Consider the following 18,816-nt stretch of genomic DNA (forward strand, 5'->3'; position numbering starts at 1 on the left):
CGCTGTCAAATAATATCGGCGATATAATTCTGACCTTTCTTTTCGACTGTTGGCGCTCTCTGATGGTTCGGAAGCTCATACAGACCCAGACATAGCTATGAACCAGCCCCTGATGGACGCCGCCAAATGCTGGTTGTCGGCAGCTCTCATTGCTTTTGTTTGTCGCCACGCTTTATCAGTCCAAAGGCTGAGCGTATTCTGTTCCTTCCATGCGGGCCGTCTTCGGTTTGTTTTGGCTTTCTTTGGCTAGAGATTGTGGTCACTTCAGCTAGGACCTTGTCTCTAGTTGACGCAACCTGAGGCATCGCCGTCGCGATTCTTCGATCTAAAGCGTAACTCAAAACAGACTTTTCTGGCTGCCGCGACGATTATCGCAGTCGCCCGTCTCGGGATATAGACAGACAACCGTTCGAATTAGACTTTTCTGGTGCTGTTGCTGGGGCGAGCGGCGAGCAGAGGCGAGCGGCAGGCGAGCAGGCAAACGAACAAATGAGCAAACGAGTAATCGAGCAATCGAGCAAACGGGACCGAGTCGATCTTGCTGGGAACAAAAACACTTTAACTGCGCTCTTCGCCATATTGCTGTGTAAAGTCGTAAATCTATTTTAATTTGATTTTCCTCTTCTAGTCAGATTACTTTGGGTTGCGCTTCAAAGGGCTGGAACTTCTTGTAGCTGGAATCGCACTGCTGTTTGATGGGACCAGAAGAAAAAGTAAACGGGAAATCCGTCGATCAGCTAACTGTATCCCATTTCCACTCGCCGCTGCCGAAAGTTCTTGCTTGCCTCTGCCGGTTTTCTGTGACTCGTCTCAAATTTCTTGTTTGGACCCTCGTTGATTTCTGATCCTAGTATCTGCTATCGGCTATCTGTATTCGTTCTGTATTTCTTGTTAAATCTGAATTCCTGGGCGAGCTGCGTAGTTCATTAATTTGTTCTTGTCGCGTGCGACTAGAGCTTCTGGTTTCAGCTCGCCGCTACACGGAGCTGCCAGTCTACAGCCTGTTAATTCCCAGATCTGCTTGCATTTTCAGACCTTACATCCACGTAACGCTGAACGCGTGATGATCCGGCTTGAGCAGCAGCGAAATGCAATCTCGTACAGCTCCTGATCCAATTCTATCGTCCCATTCAGGAAGCTCACTCCGATTAATATGCTCTGTCTGACCGTGGGTTGCAGCTGAAATACTACCCGTGCTCTGATATTGCGATGGTCAGCAAAATTTCCATACATTTCTGCTTCATTTACGTGCAATACATCCTTAAATATGACAATTTGAAATATCGCGAAAACTCGTATTCAATAGTCGCTACATACTTTTGGAGTCTGTACTGTAGAAGGAACATTTACCGGTATTACAGAATCACCCTTACTAGACTCCGGCGATCGATTTTTTCACGTCTCCTCCCATGCAACCTGCCGCAATTACAGGCCGAGCTTTTTCCTTTTTGGTTTTTTGCATCTGTCGAATGAGTTGTCGTGTGCACTCCTGGCCAGCACATATTGTTTGTCTGGTACACGAAGACGAGTCCTCCGCACTGCTCTGGCTTGGGTTGGCGCCGTACACTGCTTCCGGTCCTGTGTGTTGGCTTCCTCATTGCATCGACAGTCCGCTTGAGGAATGATAGTCCCTGGACCAAAGAGTGCCTTATTGCCGGCGCCCAGTAATACAAGAGTCACAGCGTCAGCCAGAGTCTTCTGTATCTAACGACATAGTCTTTAGCCGCCAATCCTGCACTTTTTATATCTCCAATCTGTCGTGTTGTGTTGCTGCAAGTGTTTGCCATATGCTATTCCGAACCGCACGCTATGCTCCTTCAATCCTGGCTTCTATGCACTTGTCTCATTACGTCTGGCTTCCTTATTCCAACGACCACAGTATTTATTACCCACTACCTCCTCAGCTAGCAATGTCAGTCCCGACAGTGCGCTAACGTTCGTCTCAACACGTCAGCCAGCCTTCTTTCCTTAACCTTTCCAGACTACCAATTTAGACTACTTTTGGCCATGAGTTCACAATATTAAACCATAGTTAAACCCTCTCCCGTTCGCTTCTGACCCAGCTTTAGCCTTGCAGACTTGAGCCGCACGTCGGCAACAAGGGACAAACCTAGTACTTCGGACTGGACGAGCGAGAACGCCAAAACTTCTGATTCTCTTTAAGAGCACTTTTGGACAAGCGCGGTTAATAGCAGCTGAAGAGCCAGATCGACCCAGAATTTAGCCAATGGATTCTGCGATTCGGCTTGCACATCTGAATTCTCAGCTCACAGACGATGTTGTATCTCGCGATCCGCCAGCAGATTCTCAATCTTCCGCCATCAGGTGTGAGCAGACTCAGTCTGGTCTAGTGACGGAACTGCAGCAGATCTTTCTCAACCCGCCGGCGGCATTCACTAGCTCATCCTGGCTAGATAAGTTGCAATCGTAAGAGTGCTTTTCCGATATTCCTTCTTTCATTTCTGTTTTTCCTTTTTCTATTCCTGCTCCAAATTTTTCTAATTTTCCATCAGACAGCCCGAAATCCAGCTAGATTCTTTCTACAGCAAACTTTTTCAGCTGCCGTCTTCTCAAACGCGATCTGTCACTCGTTTTATTCGCGCAGGTATAGACGGAAAAATCGTTGGGCATGAACTGTACACAAGTCCGCGACCTCTCCGATCAGAGAACTCGAAGAATTCTAGTTCGTTCGCACGTGCTCCTTCTGGAAAGTCTGACTTTGTGCAAGGACGTTCAGGCTTCAGACCTTTTGCGCCCGGTGGTCTCGATCCTAGCATCGCAATCAGAGCCAGCGAAATCCAGGCCGCTGAAGTATCCAACTTTGTGAAGCGAGACAGCAATGGTCTGTTTAGTATTCCACCGGGTTTGACTCGTGGACTGAAGATTGTCGACGATTCGGTCGATAATCTGAACGATAATATTGTTGTTTTGGAAGAATCGTATGAAAATGCGATGTCCCCCTCTGTGGAGAATGCTCAATCTGATAATGGTTCGGAGCTCCTACAAATTAGAGAAATTGTGGCTCAGAACACTGTCGATCCCGATTTGATTGACGAACTTCTCCCTACAGAATCTATAAAATCTCTGCTTGAGATGCAGTACCATAATGGCCGCTCCTCGCTGTTGAACGGTAGCAAGAGAGAATGGGCCCACGTGGTTGATGTTAAGACGAAAATTGAGAATTTTAACGAATTAGTACCTCAGCTGGCTCGTGAATATCCCTTCGAACTGGATACCTTCCAAAAGGAAGCGGTATACCACTTGGAACAGGGTGACAGCGTTTTTGTCGCTGCTCATACTTCTGCTGGCAAGACGGTGGTGGCCGAGTATGCTATTGCTATGGCGAGTCGAAATATGACTAAAGCTATTTACACTTCGCCTATCAAAGCCTTAAGTAATCAGAAATTTCGGGATTTCAAGCAAATTTTTGACGATGTGGGAGTTCTGACCGGTGATGTTCAGATTAACCCAGAAGCAAGCTGCCTAATCATGACTACTGAAATTCTTCGAAGTATGCTATATCGCGGTGCTGATTTGATTCGTGACGTTGAATTTGTTATTTTTGATGAAGTTCACTATGTGAATGATCTAGAACGAGGTGTAGTTTGGGAAGAAGTCATCATCATGTTGCCCGATCATATCAAGCTCATTTTACTTTCGGCAACAGTTCCTAATACTTATGAGTTTGCCAGTTGGGTAGGAAGAACCAAACGAAAGGACATCTATGTTATTTCGACCCTTCAGAGACCTGTTCCCTTGGAACATTTTATCTGGGCTAAGGATCGAATGTTTAAACTTGTCGATTCTCAAAAGAGATTTCTTATGCAAGGTTGGTCAGATGCTGAAGAAGCTTTAAATCCGCTTAAGAACGCCCCTCAATCATCACAATCTCAACGGGGCGGCCGCGGTGGTTCCCTTCCACGTGGCAGCTCACGCGGTGGTGCACGAGGTGGTGCACGCGGGGGACCCGTCAGTGCTCGTGGCAGAGGTGCATTTTTAAATAATCAAGGAGGATTTCGAAATAATGCATCTTTTGATAAGAATGCGTGGTTACGACTTGCTCGCTCGCTTGAACAGCAGAAACTATTGCCTGTTGTCATTTTTGTGTTTTCGCGGAAGAAGGTGGAAGAGTACGCAAATTCGCTTATCAGCTTGAACTATTGTAATGCCAAGGAGCGTGCACAAATACGTTTATTTATTGATAATGCAGTGAGCCGGTTAAAAAAGGAAGACCAATCGTTGCCACAGATCCTGCGAATGCGAGAAATGCTCTCACGAGGTATCGCAGTTCATCATAGTGGCCTACTTCCAATTGTCAAGGAAGTAGTTGAAATTTTGTTTTCCAAGACCTTGGTTAAGGTCCTATTTGCTACGGAAACATTTGCAATGGTATGATTAACTACTTGTTTTTAACTTTTTCGCATGATTCGGCGCGAAGCAAGATGCTAACATACAGCAGGGCCTCAATTTACCCACTCGAACAGTTGTGTTTTCGGCAACCAGAAAGCATGACGGTCGAACATTCAGAAGTTTACTCCCGGGAGAATACACTCAAATGGCTGGCCGTGCTGGTCGTAGAGGATTGGATACTACTGGAACCGTCATTATAGCAGTTGCAGGTGACCAGATGCCTCCTACTACAGCACTAAATACAATGATTCTTGGACAGCCAACTAAATTACAGAGTCAATTCCGTTTGACTTATAATATGATGTTGAACTTACTACGAGTAGAAGAATTAAAAGTCGAAGAAATGATTAAAAGATCATTTAGTGAGAACGCGTCGCAAAGTCTGATTCCGGAACATGAAGATTCTGTCAAGCAATCTGAAGCCAATTTGAAGAGTCTCAATCGAGAACCATGTGATATTTGTGATACAGATTTGCAGGAGACATACGAAGCTATGCAGGCATACAAACAAAATGCTCAGAAATTTTCAGAAACGGCGCCTGCTCGACTCCGTTCAATGCTAGTATCTGTGCAGATGCCAGACAGCTCAAGAACATTGTGTTTTGTAATTGACGTGGACCCTCGAAAATTGAATCGCTTTACTGTCTGTGGATTGTTTCCTCGGAAAGGAAAAGGAGAAAAGCTACCTAGTGATGCGGTTCCTTTTGTGCCGGAAGTTCGACATCTAATTGGAGATCTGGTTTCAGATGGCGTACTGGTCGAGCGGGTTGTTCCTGCGTCTGCTATCGAAATGATCACTGATGTAAAATTGGGTACAAATTTAATGCAGAAGATATCTAAACGAGATCAGAAGGCGGTCGTTTCGATTAGAAAAAAATTACTGGAAGCATCCAAAGCAAGTTTTAACCTGGGGGAATGGTGTCCGCAAAATTTTCCTGAATTGGTTGAGGAACGGCGGAAATTACGAGAAAAAATTTCCAAGGCAAATTGCTTGAACTGTCCAAATTTTATCAAGCATTTCGTTGCATTCCACGAAGAGGCATTGTTACGAAAAGATATCCAAGATTTAAAAAATCGGATTTCGGATCAGAATCTGGAATTGCTTCCTGATTATATGCAACGAATTGATGTTTTGAAGGATCTGGCTTTTATCGATCAAGACATGAACGTTGAGCTCAAAGGCAAAGTTGCGTGTGAAGTTAACTCAGGCCATGAGTTGATTGTTACAGAACTAATCTTAGAAAATTTTTTGGCGGAATATGAGCCTGAGGAGATCGCAGCGCTGTTATCTTGTTTTGTATTTGATCAGAAGTCGCAAGTTATTCCAAGAACGCTCACGCATAGTCTAGAAGAAGGAAAGGCTAAGATTATCGAGATAGCACGACGAGTCAATGATGTGCAATTGACACATCAAATTGCAACACCTCAGGAGATGCTGTTTGACCCCGAAAATTGTCTGCATAGATTTGGATTGATGGAAGTTGTATACGAGTGGGCTCGCGGAATGCCATTTAGTCAAATTACTGGACTCACCGATGTCCTTGAAGGCACAATTGTACGAGTGATAACAAGACTTGACGAGGTCTGCCGTGAAGTCAAATCAGCTTCTCGACTGATTGGAGATCCGACTCTTCATTCTAAAATGGAACTAACCCAGGAAAAGATCAAACGCGATATTGTCTTCTGTTCCAGCTTGTACCTCTAGTCGAGATATGCCATGAATGACATTGGTTCCGCAGATAATCTTAGCATTAATTTAGAGGTTCACGAGAATAGTTTCGTGTCTGAATAATTGTGAATCTAGTAGCGCAGGCGTTTATGTTGCTGAACTAGCGCAAGTCATAATGCCAAACTGCCGACGGTATACCACTTCCTCAGGTGGTGTATACCCATTTGTAGTTTATTTGAACATAATATTTACTTTTTTCGCGGATGCTCTGAGCAACAATTGAACCAGCCCAGTAAGCTCTTTGAGGTCTACATAGTGGTTTTTTGTACCCAAGACACAGTTAGCTCAAGTAAATCCCGCGCTGGTTGTTCCTAGGATTACCACAATACCCTTATTACATGTAAGTTCGAGTGTTCGCTGTGGCAGGAAAAAAGAATTAAAAAAGTAGTTTGAAGGACGGCAAGATTTGCTTCCATTCCGGAAGAGGGTCTGATTCGGTAAGAGTTATTGCGTCAAAGTGTCACAATCAGACATATTTTAGATTGGACTGGACAGAATTTTCTGGTCTTAAGGTTTGAGTTGATCTAATTGAAGGCTTTGATCCGAATCGGCTCGACGAAGGCCAGGATATCTAGATCCAAGCGCAGAACCTAGTTAGGCCTTGAATGGGCTACTATTGAACTAGTCTAGCGCTACGTTGGATCCAAGTTTTTTCATTATTTTTATCTTATCTGTAAATAATTTGTCATATAGATATATCTATAATTAGATATATATCTATATCTATATATTTATGTCCTGCTTGCCATGGACGTAAACGGTTTGCATCAATGCTTCGCGTCGACCCTGGACTCGAATCCGAATCTGCGTAAGCAAGCAGAGCTCCAACTCAATGAGGTACGTGGATCTTCTTTTTCACCGGCGATAATAAGTTTGTTTTTTGGTCTAGCTTAATTTTGGTTGACCGTGATTATAGGCAAGTCGAGCGCCGGGCTTTATAACAGCTTGTTTGGACATTGTTTTGGCTCAGCCCTTTGGAACCGTGCAGATCTCGGGTATATTGAGGTGCATTTCTGGCATTGATTAGTGATCTCTAACTTTTTATTTAGCAGCCGTGTTTCTCAAAAACAAAATCATTCGAAACTGGGAATTTGAAGATCTTAACAAAAGTCCTATTGCTGAGAATGAAAAGCCTGCATTCCGCGAACGGCTTATTCCGGCAATTCTTTCAGCGTCCCCACATACTCAGCAGCATTTGATTTCGATCTTAAATAAAGTTGTATCTTATGACTATCCAGAAAAATGGCCCGAATTCCTTGATCTCATGATTCAGCTGCTTCATTCGCAGGAGGCTCAGCATATTCACACTGGCCTCATTTGCTTGGCCGAAATTACCAAAGCGTATAAATGGAGAAATAAGGAAGGGCGTGATCCTTTGAACAGAATCATTGACCTAGCCTTCCCAGTTACTGTCCAGATCGGTTCAAACATTCTTTCAGAAAATAGTACTGTCGCTGGAGATATGATGAGATTAATCATGAAATCTTACCATGCTGCTATTTATGTATGTTCCCTTTTGTCGTCATTTTTATTTTTTGGAATCTAACTGAATAGCTTGAATTGGCTCCAAGATTGCAGGAACAGTCATTTTTACTTCCCTGGGGAAATTTAATGCTACAGGTTGTCGCTAAAGAGATTCCTGCTGACATTGCTCCTCAGGATGACGATGAAAAGACTCAATTTCCTTGGTGGAAAGCAAAGAAATGGGCATTCAGAAATCTGAATAGACTCTTTTCACGCTACGGAGATCCAGGCTCACTGACTAAAGCCATGAAAGATTATTCGTCGTTTGCAAAGAATTTCGCTGTAAATTTCGCCCCTGAAATTCTCAGGGCCTATTTACATCAGATCGACCTTTGGGCCAATAAGCAGCTTTGGCTGAGCGCTCCTGTTCTAAATTTGATTATGACCTACTGCGAGCTGTCAGTCAAACCGAAGATCACTTGGGAAATTTTGCGACCTCATGTCGATGTTCTCGTTTCACATGTTATATTTCCTCTGATCTGTCTGAGTGATGACGACATTGATATGTTCGAAAATGAACCCGTTGAATATATTCATCGACGACTAGATTATTTCGATGAGAATCCTAGTCCCGATATTATGGCCATAAATTTCTTAGTCTCGGTTGCTGAGAGACGCAGAAAGGCCACTTTTAATGGTATTTTGCACTTCATCAATGGTATCGTGGCCAATCAGCAGCAAAATCCAACGGACGAGGTTCAAGCGAGACAGAAAGAAGGCGCATTACGAATGATTGGAGCTTTGTCGCATGTTATTCTCGGCAAAAAGAGCCCGGTTGCAGAAATGATGGAACAGTTTTTTGTGTCTTACATCTTTTCGGATTTCCAAAGCTCTTATGGCTATCTACGTGTAAGAGCCTGTGAGGTTGTAAATCGATTTGCTGAGGCAGATTTCAAAGATCCCAATAACATGGTCTTCATTTACCAAAGCGTGACGACTTGTCTTCACGATAAGTACTTGCCGGTTCAGGTGGAAGCAGCTTTGGCTCTACAACCTCTGGCTCGGAATGATAGCATTCGAAATGCACTCTCTCAGAATATCAAGCCGCTAATGGGTATTTTGATGGAACTTAGTAAGAAAGTCGACATGGATCAAATCATGGGGGTCATGGAAGATTTTGTCGATATGTTTTCTGAGCAATTAGCACCATTTGCAGTCGAACTCGCAGAACAGCTACGAGACCAGTTTTTGAGAATGCTGAGTGATATGATCGAAAAGCAGAACTCGGATCCTGATCAGTATGATACTGATTACGGTGATTTCACGATTCTAGGAATTTTAAACACTTTAACTACGCTATTACTAAGTTTGGATAATGCACCTGATCTGGTATTGCAGCTTGAGCATGCGATTCTTCCTGTTGTAACAGCCGTTTTGGAACATGAGCAGACAGAATTTTATAGCGAGGTTTTTGAGCTCGTCGATTCAAGCAGCTACACTTTAAGAAGGATCACACCGGGCATGTGGAACCTACTTGGACTTTTACACCAGAGTTTCAAAACTAGTGGCCTCGATTACTTTGACGACTTACTTCCTTGCTTGGAGAGCTACGTTATTTATGGCACCGATGAGTTGAGAGTTAATCCTAATTACGTCGCTACGATGGTTGACTTTGTCAACACTATTTTTGAAAACGATGATCGGATTGGAATGTTATTCAGACAGGATGCCTGCCGACTGATTCAAACATTGCTATTGAATCTGAAACCTGAGTTGGGAGAGCGAGCTTGTCTTGATGATTATATCCAATATTTTGTGGATCTAACTCTCAATCGCTTGTCGGTTAAAGATGGGCAAGAGGATCTCAAACAGAACTCTTATCTCGTTAGTATTTTGGAGATCATAATCAATTGCATGTACTATAATCCTCGACTTGCTTTTATTGCGCTTGAGTCGCGAGGACAAGCAGGCAATTTTTTTGATTTGTGGTTCAATAACATTCCAAAGCTCACTAGGGTTCACGATAAACGATTATCTATTATGGCAATTTTGTCAATCATCATGATGCAGCCGAATGAAGTTCCTGAATCGATCCGGTCCGGTATACCCCAGTTTTTGCACGGCTTGGTCCTGTTATTGCAAACGCTTCCTGATGCATTGCAGAAGCGGGAAACAATGATGAAGGAGTTCAGTGTTGATGATCAAAACGTCTATAGCGACTATATGATGAATCCGAATACAGGCGATTGGGACGATGAACCAGACGAAGGCGGAGAGTTCGAGGAAGATGAAGAAGATGAAGGTGGAGAGCAAGTTGACGATGGAACCAATAAGTACGTTGATTTTCTGTCAAACGAAGCTGTTCGCTTAGGCCAGGAATCGTTGGATTTCTTGGACTCTGATTTCGCGGACGAAATGCTCGAGGAAGAGCCGCTTTATCAATCTCCTCTCGACAAGGTTAATCTCTACATAGTCGTCAAAGACGTCTTTCTAGCCATCCAACAAGATAGCGCTCGAAGTGGTATTTTGGCTGGATTGAATGACCAGCAAAGGTCCGTTATTGAATCCGCCATTCAAAATGCATACAAGGAGGAGGCCGATCAAGCTGCTAAAACCCACGAGGTTCAGACCAATACCATGCCATAAATTTGTTCATAAGTTCATTGAAGTTACGTTGTGCCCTTTTTACTGTCTTTTTTGTTATGAGACCCACGATTATGTTTTGTATGAAATTTTTGTTTGTTTTAGAGCTTGTCATATTTAGGGTTTTGATTTCTATCCTGTTTGGGTGTTGTCTTATACCTTGTTTACTGCTTGTTTAGCTTTACTTCGGTTTACTTATGCATCGTATGTGTTTGATCAAATCGCAGCTGCGCTAAAATTCGATCTCTTATTCCACAGATATTATGGCTATTAGTGGTTTAAATGTTGTAAATCTTTGCATGTATCTTGCTGTTCTATTATCGCTTTTGCTATTACTTTTTTATTAATTTTTTTTCGCTTTCATATTTTCGCCTATCGCATATGAATACAGAACAATTTACTTATCGTATAACACAAACTTGCCGGAAAATAATTGGAGCGTTCTGGGCTATTGGAATCAAGTGATCACGAAATAATATCTCGACGAATATATCACACAATTTATAGCACGCTCTCGATTTACATCAATAGGTTAAATATCTTCAAAGCTTCGCCAGCTTTCCCGTTCAAGGTCATAACCTTCTGGAGACTGCTCATCAGCAAGAATCGGAAGAGGACTCGTTCCGTTGATGGCTCCAGTAGGCCTCTTTGGCTCGACTCGTTCATGGATGGTATATTTCTCGAGTATACCTTCAGCAGTCCAAATAATGGCAATAGAGTCATCAGAGGCCCATCCCAAAGTTCCCCGACCGATTCTCTGGTCAGAGACCCGCGACGAAACAAAACTCCATTCACCAGAAAAATATTTGGGTAATAGAGGGATTTTGGATAAAATATGGCGCCGATTGCTCGACTCGGATATTGGCGAAGTATCAAAGACGTGTAGAGTATCTTTGTCTGAAAGTAAAGCGAGCCGGCTCGCCGAGGGTGAAAACGATAGTGAATGGATGACCGCTCGGTCAATACCTCTGCGGAATTCATGCAGCAGGGCGGTATTTGTTGCTGAATGGATCCGAATAATTGTTCCCGTCTCGGACGCACTTGCAATCAATAATCCATTGAATGAAATTGCAAGACACTTTATTTTACTTTTGTGTGCTCGGACAATCGAAACAAGACTTCGGTCGTGACCTTTGGGCGACAGATCGACAATTTGTATATGTCCCTCAGTCATACCAGGAAACACCAGTCGGTTATTTTGGAGTGCACATATTCCTGACGGATTATCTGCCGTTTCAAAAACCGATAATCGCACTGGCGGTGAGGAAAATATGTATACGTAAATTTTGTTCCGTAAGCACACAACAATGCGTGTGCGCGACAGAAGAACTTGAAGCACGGGCGATAAGAACTCTAGCGAAAGCGCCGCTATATTTTTTAAATCATCCCAAATTATGACCTTATTAAAGATTTAGTATTTTAAAATTTGCTGAAATGAAGTAGTTAATGGCTCACCTTGTTCTGAGGATACTTCGGAGTACGTCCGCCTCCAACAAGAGCTAAATAGTTGGTTCGGTGAAGCATTTGCACAATACCAATTCCTCCATCAGCGAAATCTATAAAGAAATAATTATGGTTAGAAACCCTCTAGAAAATACTTCAAAGTATATAATATTTGTACTTCTTTTTACTCGTCGTTCCATTGGATCGGTATTATATACTTGAAACCCATGTTCATGGCCAATTGCAAAGCACTCTTGATCTTGATTGAACGACGCGCAAAGCAGTTTCGGGCGCGTTGATCCGGACGGATTTATAGATTTATGAACATTCATCTTCAGATTTCTTTCGCAGATACCAGCTGCTTTAAAATCTTATGTCGAATCGCGAACAAGTCAGGCAGAAGCGACTGGTAATCAGTAGGCAAACCTGCTGTTGGAAGGAACGCCTGCGGCAGTCATGTTGTGTACACCGATGATTGGGACATTGTTCACAAACGCGTATCGTATTGCGCGTTGGACCGGAGAATTGCTAGATTTGGACTTGGAAGTGAACAGATTGAAAGAAATGGCCGACTTGTGGTTATCGCTATTGAAGTCTGCTGCCAGAAAGAAAGAAATTAATACTCGGACATTATGGATACTGGGTAGGTCAAAGGCGAGTGTCCAATTGAGTGGTTGCTAATTCTGCGAAAGGAGGATCAAATCTACTACGGAAGCAGTTCATTGACAAGTTAATCGACTCCGCGAAATCTAAATCCTTCTTTGTGCAGAGTTCTGCTGAGACTCAAGTAAATAGCTTTGGTTTGTCTTATGCGTATGCAGATATCTATGACCGCGAGCATGAAGGTATCTAACAAAGCTTTGAATCGCGGCAGGAGTGCGATCCATACTGACACAAGATTAGAATTGATTCTTAGATTGAATATTTATACTTTATCATCGGTCGCAGAAACGCTAGCCCCGTTACTGGTAGATCTTCTGAAGCGCGACGAAACTATGCTGGAAGATCTACTGGTTGTCTTGCTAGGAGATTGGGATGAGCCTAGACGTTTGATTAGAGACCTAGCACACTCTATATTATTCCTTCGAGATAAGATATTTACAACTTTAGATCCAGAAATCAAATCAAGGGCGTTACAAATTTGTAAGTGTTTTTGCGAGCATCCAAATGCTTGGTCGTCTGAATATAAAACTAATAATTTTTTTCACAGGTAGCAACAGATATCAGCGGCTTCATAATATTTCATTTACAGAAACTTATCAGCCTAGTAGTAAGCTCTCTGGTATTGAGATGCCTCTAGGGATGGGCGAGCTGGATGCTCCTCTGGGAGTAGACATTGCTGTTGCTGTTATGAATGCAGACCATATTGATATTTTGGAGCGCAAATATGGCAGAAAGGACGATGAATTTGACTTTATTCAGCAGTTTCTGCGGACTATACTCTTAAAGCGTAAGTAAAAGTCAATGTTCTATCTCACGTTCTAATTAATCCCTGGCCAGACGGTGCTTCACTGATATACTTGTCAACTGAGTCTCACCAATTATTCACATTTATTCATTACTTGATATCTCCCTCACTGGAATCAGACATGTCTCGAGATTTAGTTGTTGAAACCTCGCGACAGGTAAAGCCGAATGTGGTAGACCGCGAGGCAGTGTTGATTCCCTCAGGATGGGACTCGTGGTCCAAAATTCTCGTTATTAAAGGCAGCTTTGATGCAGATGGAGTTTCTAGTAGCTGGACTAGCGAAGTATTAGGCGATGAAGGCGAACAAGCAAGCGTCATCGAGGTATATGAAGAAGTTGTACATGCATTCGGTGGAAAACCTATCGGATTATATAAAGAAGATGAGGAAGGAATCGAGATCAAGCCTCTGAGTTCTCAAGAATTCTTGAAGTCCCAGCTGAATGAACTTAATAGCATCGAGGCAAAATAACGAATCACTCTTTTGATAATTACTAAAATTGATTACTGCGAAGGAATTGTAAGTGATCTAGTGTGTGTATCTATCTGTAGTGTCTTTGGGAGTTTAAGTCTTCCTGTGTAAGCAGAGCAATAGGATTGAGCAGCAGCGGGAATAGCTTATTAAGTCCAAGATTTACGCACCGTGCCCAATCGTACGGCTCGTTCCACCTTTATCACTGCCAGTTTTTTTCTCTTTTTTTTCCTCCTCTTCCTCTGTGTCGTCGCGGCAAACTTATCCCCGTGCTAGCACCCCATACTTGTGTTATTTCATTCGATTCTACATAGTTGTCTTATACAAACGCATAATTCATAATGGGTATGTTTTTAGTTTTTATTTGGCGTCTGTAGCGCTGTCAATGTCTTACTTATCGATTTGATAATTGCTCTTTTCTCCGAATCGTCCTTGCTAATCTTTTTTTTAGTTAATTTCACAATTGATGTATGTTATCTCTTTCAACTTTCGGAAATTGTTATGCTTGACCTGAGGGACATTGGATCCGATCCGTAGATATCGCTCTTACTGTCGGCGCAAGCAAAAACGATGATCGGTCTTAACTAATATCTCCTTGTAGCAAATTCGTGCCCTTATGGACAAGGTCACCAATGTCCGGAATATGTCCGTCATTGCCCATGGTATGTTTTTTTGCTTGAGTCTGCTCATTGATATCAGGTGTCTGCCGTGCAAATTGGAGGGAAATAGAGATTCTGACGGTTATATAGTCGATCACGGAAAATCCACTCTCACTGATTCGCTTGTCCAGCGTGCTGGTATTATTTCTGCTGCCAAGGTATGGTTACAACTGAGGATATAGTTATGTTCGTGAACTAATCTGTAATTACTAACTTCTTGTAGGCTGGTGAGGCTCGATTCACTGATACACGTAAGGATGAGCAAGAGCGCGGTATTACCATCAAGTCTACTGCTATCTCCTTGTTCGCCGAGATGACTGAGGATGATGTTAAAGATATCTCCCAGAAGACCGTTGGAAACGAGTTTTTAGTTAATCTTATAGACTCTCCTGGTCACGTTGATTTCTCTTCTGAAGTAACTGCTGCCCTCCGTGTTACCGACGGTGCTCTCGTCGTTGTTGACTGTGTTGAGGGTGTCTGTGTCCAAACTGAAACTGTCCTTCGGCAAGCCCTTGGTGAGCGTATCAAGCCTGTTGTTGTTATTAACAAAGTTGATCGTGCACTTCTCGAGCTTCAGGTCACCAAGGAGGACCTTTATCAGTCTTTTGCCCGTACTGTCGAGTCTGTGAATGTCATTATCGCTACCTACGTCGATCCCGCTATTGGTGATGTCCAGGTCTACCCTGACAAGGGTACAGTTGCTTTCGCCTCTGGTCTTCATGGCTGGGCCTTTACGGTCCGTCAGTTTGCCATCCGTTACTCCAAGAAGTTTGGTGTCGACAGATCCAAGATGATGGAGCGTCTGTGGGGAGATAATTTCTTTAACCCTGCCACAAAGAAGTGGACTAAGTCAGGCACAGATGCGAAGGGCAAGCCTTTGGACCGTGCCTTTAACATGTTCATTCTTGACCCCATCTTCCGTATCTTTGATGCTATTATGAACTTCAAGAAGGATGAGATCCCTAAGCTTTTGGAGAAGCTTGACATCCAGCTTAAGGGCGATGAGAAGGATCTTGAGGGTAAGGCTCTCCTTAAGGTTGTTATGCGCAAATTCTTGCCTGCCGCCGATGCACTTATGGAGATGATGGTTCTTCATCTTCCTTCACCTGTCACTGCACAGGCTTATCGTGCTGCTCAGCTGTACGAAGGCCCTCCTGATGACGAAGCTGCGATTGCAATCCGTGACTGTGATCCTAAGGGACCCCTTATGCTTTACGTCTCCAAGATGGTGCCTACTTCCGATAAGGGTCGCTTTTACGCTTTCGGTCGTGTTTTCGCTGGTACTGTCCGCTCTGGTATGAAGGTCCGTATCCAGGGTCCTAACTACACCCCTGGTAAGAAGGATGATCTTTTCATTAAGGCTATTCAGCGCACCGTTCTCATGATGGGACGTTTTGTTGAGCCCATTGATGATTGCCCTGCTGGTAACATTGTTGGTTTGGTCGGAGTTGATCAGTTCTTACTCAAATCTGGTACCTTGACTACTCTTGAGACTGCTCATAACCTTAAGGTTATGAAGTTCTCTGTCTCTCCTGTTGTCCAGGTTGCTGTTGAGGTCAAGAATGCCAACGATCTTCCTAAGCTCGTTGAAGGTCTTAAGCGTCTTTCTAAGTCCGACCCTTGCGTTCTCACTATGATGAACGAGTCCGGTGAGCATATTGTTGCTGGTACCGGTGAACTCCATCTTGAGATTTGCTTGAAAGATTTGGAGGAGGACCACGCTGGAGTCCCTTTGAAGATTTCCGAGCCAGTTGTTGCTTACCGTGAGACTGTCACAGCTGAATCCAGCATGACTGCCTTGTCCAAGTCTCCTAACAAGCACAATCGTATCTATGTTAAGGCTGAGCCTATCGATGAAGAAGTCAGTCTTGCAATTGAGAGCGGCAAGATCTCTCCACGTGATGATTTCAAGATTCGTGCTCGTTTGATGGCTGATGAATTTGGCTGGGATGTTACTGATGCTCGTAAGATCTGGTGTTTCGGTCCTGACGGTAACGGAGCCAATCTTGTTGTTGACCAGACCAAGGCTGTCCAGTACCTCAACGAAATCAAGGATTCCGTTGTTGCTGCCTTCCAGTGGGCTACCAAAGATGGTCCTATTTTTGGCGAAAATATGCGTAGTGTTCGTGTTAACATCCTTGATGTTACCTTACATGCTGATGCTATTCATCGTGGAGGTGGTCAGATCATGCCTACTATGCGTCGTGTCGTTTACGCTGCCACTTTACTTGCTGAGCCTCGCATTCAGGAGCCTATTTTCTTAGTTGAGATCCAGTGTCCTGAGAATGCTATTGGCGGTATTTACTCGGTTCTTAACAAGAAGCGTGGTCAAGTTCTTTCTGAGGAGCAGCGTCCTGGTACTCCGTTGTTCACTGTCAAAGCTCATTTACCCGTTAACGAGTCTTTTGGTTTTACGAAGGATCTTCGACAGGAGACTGGTGGACAGGCATTCCCTCAAATGGTTTTCGACCACTGGGCTACGATGAACGGCTCTCCGTTGGATGTGTCCACTAAGCCTGGTCAGATTGTTGCTGCATTCCGAAAGAGACATGGACAGAAGGAGGAGGTTCCTGGATACGAAGAATACTACGACAAGTTGTAAGTGTTGGAAGCGAAAGTATATTGGGAGGGAACAAAAATGGAATGGTAATGTTGTTGCGTCTACTTTATTTATCTTCAAAAATCTTCTTATCATTTTTTTATTATTAGTGAGTAGTAAGAGAGTATTATTATTATTATTATTATTATTACTATTATTACTATTATTTCATTACCTCCATGTTTTAAGAATTGTAGACGCAATTGCAATGAATACGACCAGATGCGCGTGCCGCCCTCCGGGAGTTTTCCTTCTGCCAGTATTCAGATCTGTACAGTTCCCAAGCTTCTCGTACGTCCGGAGGAAACGATTTTGGTAGCATGACAAGTTTGACAAGATCACCTCCTGGAGGACTATGGTGGTATATGTAATAATGGTAGTAAGGAAGTTTAGGGCTCAATGATGATGGAGCAGATGTAGAGGAAGCTGACGAAGATGATCGCCGACGAGTAGGATGATGTGAGCTGATTTGTTGTTGAAGGGCAGGAGGACTGGGAGGTCGAGGCCGATATCTCGCTTTGTAGAAATAGACACGAAGCGATCTGATAGCAACCGCTAAAAGCGCTGACTGAGGAGCTGAAGGAATGACGACCAACTTTAAATTGAATTGACGCAGTCCCTTGTTCGTATTGTTGAGGAAGCGGCGAGGAATTACAATTGTTTTAGAGTAGAGTCCCGAGAGATAAAACAGCGCAAACGTGATAATGCTCGAGGCCAGAGCTAATTTTTGTAAAGCCTGAATGAAGGATGACGAGACTTTTGAGGATGACGACGAATGAAAGATGGAGTAATAAAAATAAGCAGTCCAAAGAGCCAGTAGTGAACAAAAGGCAGTGTATTCTCTCCGCCGATCACGAAGTGCCTTGTGCTGCAGTCTAAGAGATTCCTCAAGGATCATCATGTTACGATATATCTGAGCTGGATTTGAAGGTGCGGAGAGCAGTGGATCCATGGTAGTCGGGGGTAATGATGTGGACGGAACGGAGCTAGTTGTGGGCAAAAGAGCCGGGGATGAGGGTGGGGATGAGGAAGGCGACGAGGCCAGAAAGACGGCACCGGACATTCCTTGATAGCCTGAAATTTGGACTAGTTATTCCTAGGACCTATTTAATATTTGCACAAATACGCTGAAAGCCACATTATTCGATTTGAACCTTTTTCCTTCCCTTTTGTACAGATATCTCATGATCGAAGCTGGTTGATGAATGGCTTTGTCCAGCGAGCGAGTAAGATATGTAAATGCTGATTAAGCAGAGCTACGGAATAAAACTTTAAAAACTGCGAATAATCTTGGAGCCACAGAAAGGTCGAGGAAGTGCCAGCAAGTTAGTCAGGAAGTGAGCATTCGAAGCGCGATAGGATCGATATCAATTTAAGGAAACGTCATGTCAGACAGAGAATCTAGTGCAGATGATTTGTCATTGCCGAAGGCAACTGTGCAAAAAATCGTCTCGGAGATTCTCCCGCCGGACCTCGTATTTTCGCGCGAGACCAGGGATGTGTTGATTGATTGTTGTATCGAATTCATAGGATTATTATCTACCCAGGCAAATGATATGGCCGAGGCCGATGCGAAAAAGACAATTGCATCTGACCATGTAATTCGAGCTTTGGTCGAGCTCGGCTTCCCTGAATACGTCGGACCGATAAATGAGGTCGTCCAAGAACACAAGGAAACTCAGAAGGTATTTGACGGCAAAGCAATTATGTATTTTCAAGGTTTAACCGTCAATTAGGGACGCGAAAGAAAAGTCGGCAAGTTTGAAGCTTCGGGACTAACAGAGGAAGAGCTTTTACGGAAACAGGAGGAGCTGTTCGGATTGGCGCGTTCTAAGCTGCAGAGTGATGGAAGCGACTATAAACAGACTTGAAATCCTTCTTTGGTAATATTTACGCTGTCGTGCCATTAAAGGCCAGAGATTGCAAAATATT

At 43.5% G+C, this 18,816-nt stretch overlaps 7 protein-coding genes across 7 annotated transcripts; 5 read left to right on the top strand and 2 right to left on the bottom strand.

Moving 5' to 3' along the window:
* Positions 1-1,856: 1,856 nt before the first annotated feature.
* Positions 1,857-6,433, top strand: V1516DRAFT_671916 (NUC185 domain-containing protein). The gene is made up of 3 exons (XM_066921659.1): positions 1,857-2,427; positions 2,514-4,389; positions 4,460-6,433. The coding sequence occupies exons 1-3, from the start codon at positions 2,228-2,230 to the stop codon at positions 6,113-6,115; spliced, it is 3,732 nt and encodes a 1,243-aa protein (XP_066779321.1). The 5' UTR covers positions 1,857-2,227; the 3' UTR covers positions 6,116-6,433.
* Positions 6,427-10,654, top strand: V1516DRAFT_671920 (armadillo-type protein). The gene is made up of 5 exons (XM_066921660.1): positions 6,427-6,479; positions 6,528-6,976; positions 7,056-7,134; positions 7,189-7,643; positions 7,694-10,654. The coding sequence occupies exons 2-5, from the start codon at positions 6,887-6,889 to the stop codon at positions 10,247-10,249; spliced, it is 3,180 nt and encodes a 1,059-aa protein (XP_066779322.1). The 5' UTR covers positions 6,427-6,479; positions 6,528-6,886; the 3' UTR covers positions 10,250-10,654.
* On the bottom strand, positions 10,525-12,114 carry V1516DRAFT_634919 (WD40-repeat-containing domain protein). Its single transcript, XM_066920004.1, has 3 exons — positions 11,868-12,114; positions 11,702-11,802; positions 10,525-11,645 (listed from the first exon to the last, which is right to left on the bottom strand). The coding sequence occupies exons 1-3, from the start codon at positions 12,019-12,021 to the stop codon at positions 10,779-10,781; spliced, it is 1,122 nt and encodes a 373-aa protein (XP_066779323.1). The 5' UTR covers positions 12,022-12,114; the 3' UTR covers positions 10,525-10,778.
* Positions 12,115-12,205: 91 nt separating this feature from the next.
* V1516DRAFT_671925 (dynein light intermediate chain-domain-containing protein) lies at positions 12,206-13,872 on the top strand. The gene is made up of 5 exons (XM_066921661.1): positions 12,206-12,332; positions 12,382-12,534; positions 12,593-12,832; positions 12,900-13,139; positions 13,190-13,872. The coding sequence occupies exons 1-5, from the start codon at positions 12,254-12,256 to the stop codon at positions 13,624-13,626; spliced, it is 1,149 nt and encodes a 382-aa protein (XP_066779324.1). The 5' UTR covers positions 12,206-12,253; the 3' UTR covers positions 13,627-13,872.
* Positions 13,873-17,064, top strand: V1516DRAFT_671929 (P-loop containing nucleoside triphosphate hydrolase protein). Its single transcript, XM_066921662.1, has 5 exons — positions 13,873-13,971; positions 14,078-14,094; positions 14,228-14,288; positions 14,376-14,443; positions 14,509-17,064. The coding sequence occupies exons 1-5, from the start codon at positions 13,968-13,970 to the stop codon at positions 16,885-16,887; spliced, it is 2,529 nt and encodes an 842-aa protein (XP_066779325.1). The 5' UTR covers positions 13,873-13,967; the 3' UTR covers positions 16,888-17,064.
* On the bottom strand, positions 16,994-18,341 carry V1516DRAFT_671931 (Spo7-like protein-domain-containing protein). Its single transcript, XM_066921663.1, has one exon. The coding sequence runs from the start codon at positions 17,945-17,947 to the stop codon at positions 17,069-17,071; it is 879 nt and encodes a 292-aa protein (XP_066779326.1). The 5' UTR covers positions 17,948-18,341; the 3' UTR covers positions 16,994-17,068.
* On the top strand, positions 18,270-18,755 carry V1516DRAFT_620285 (histone-fold-containing protein; the record flags this gene model as incomplete). Its single annotated transcript, XM_066919478.1, has 2 exons — positions 18,270-18,569; positions 18,621-18,755. 2 exons carry the CDS (start codon positions 18,270-18,272, stop codon positions 18,753-18,755), a joined length of 435 nt encoding a protein of 144 aa, XP_066779327.1.
* Between the last annotated feature and the right edge of the window lie 61 nt (positions 18,756-18,816).

This window comes from Lipomyces oligophaga (assembly GCF_038497815.1).
Source record: "Lipomyces oligophaga strain CBS 7107 unplaced genomic scaffold V1516scaffold_2, whole genome shotgun sequence".
Classification (NCBI taxonomy): domain Eukaryota; kingdom Fungi; phylum Ascomycota; class Lipomycetes; order Lipomycetales; family Lipomycetaceae; genus Lipomyces; species [Lipomyces] oligophaga.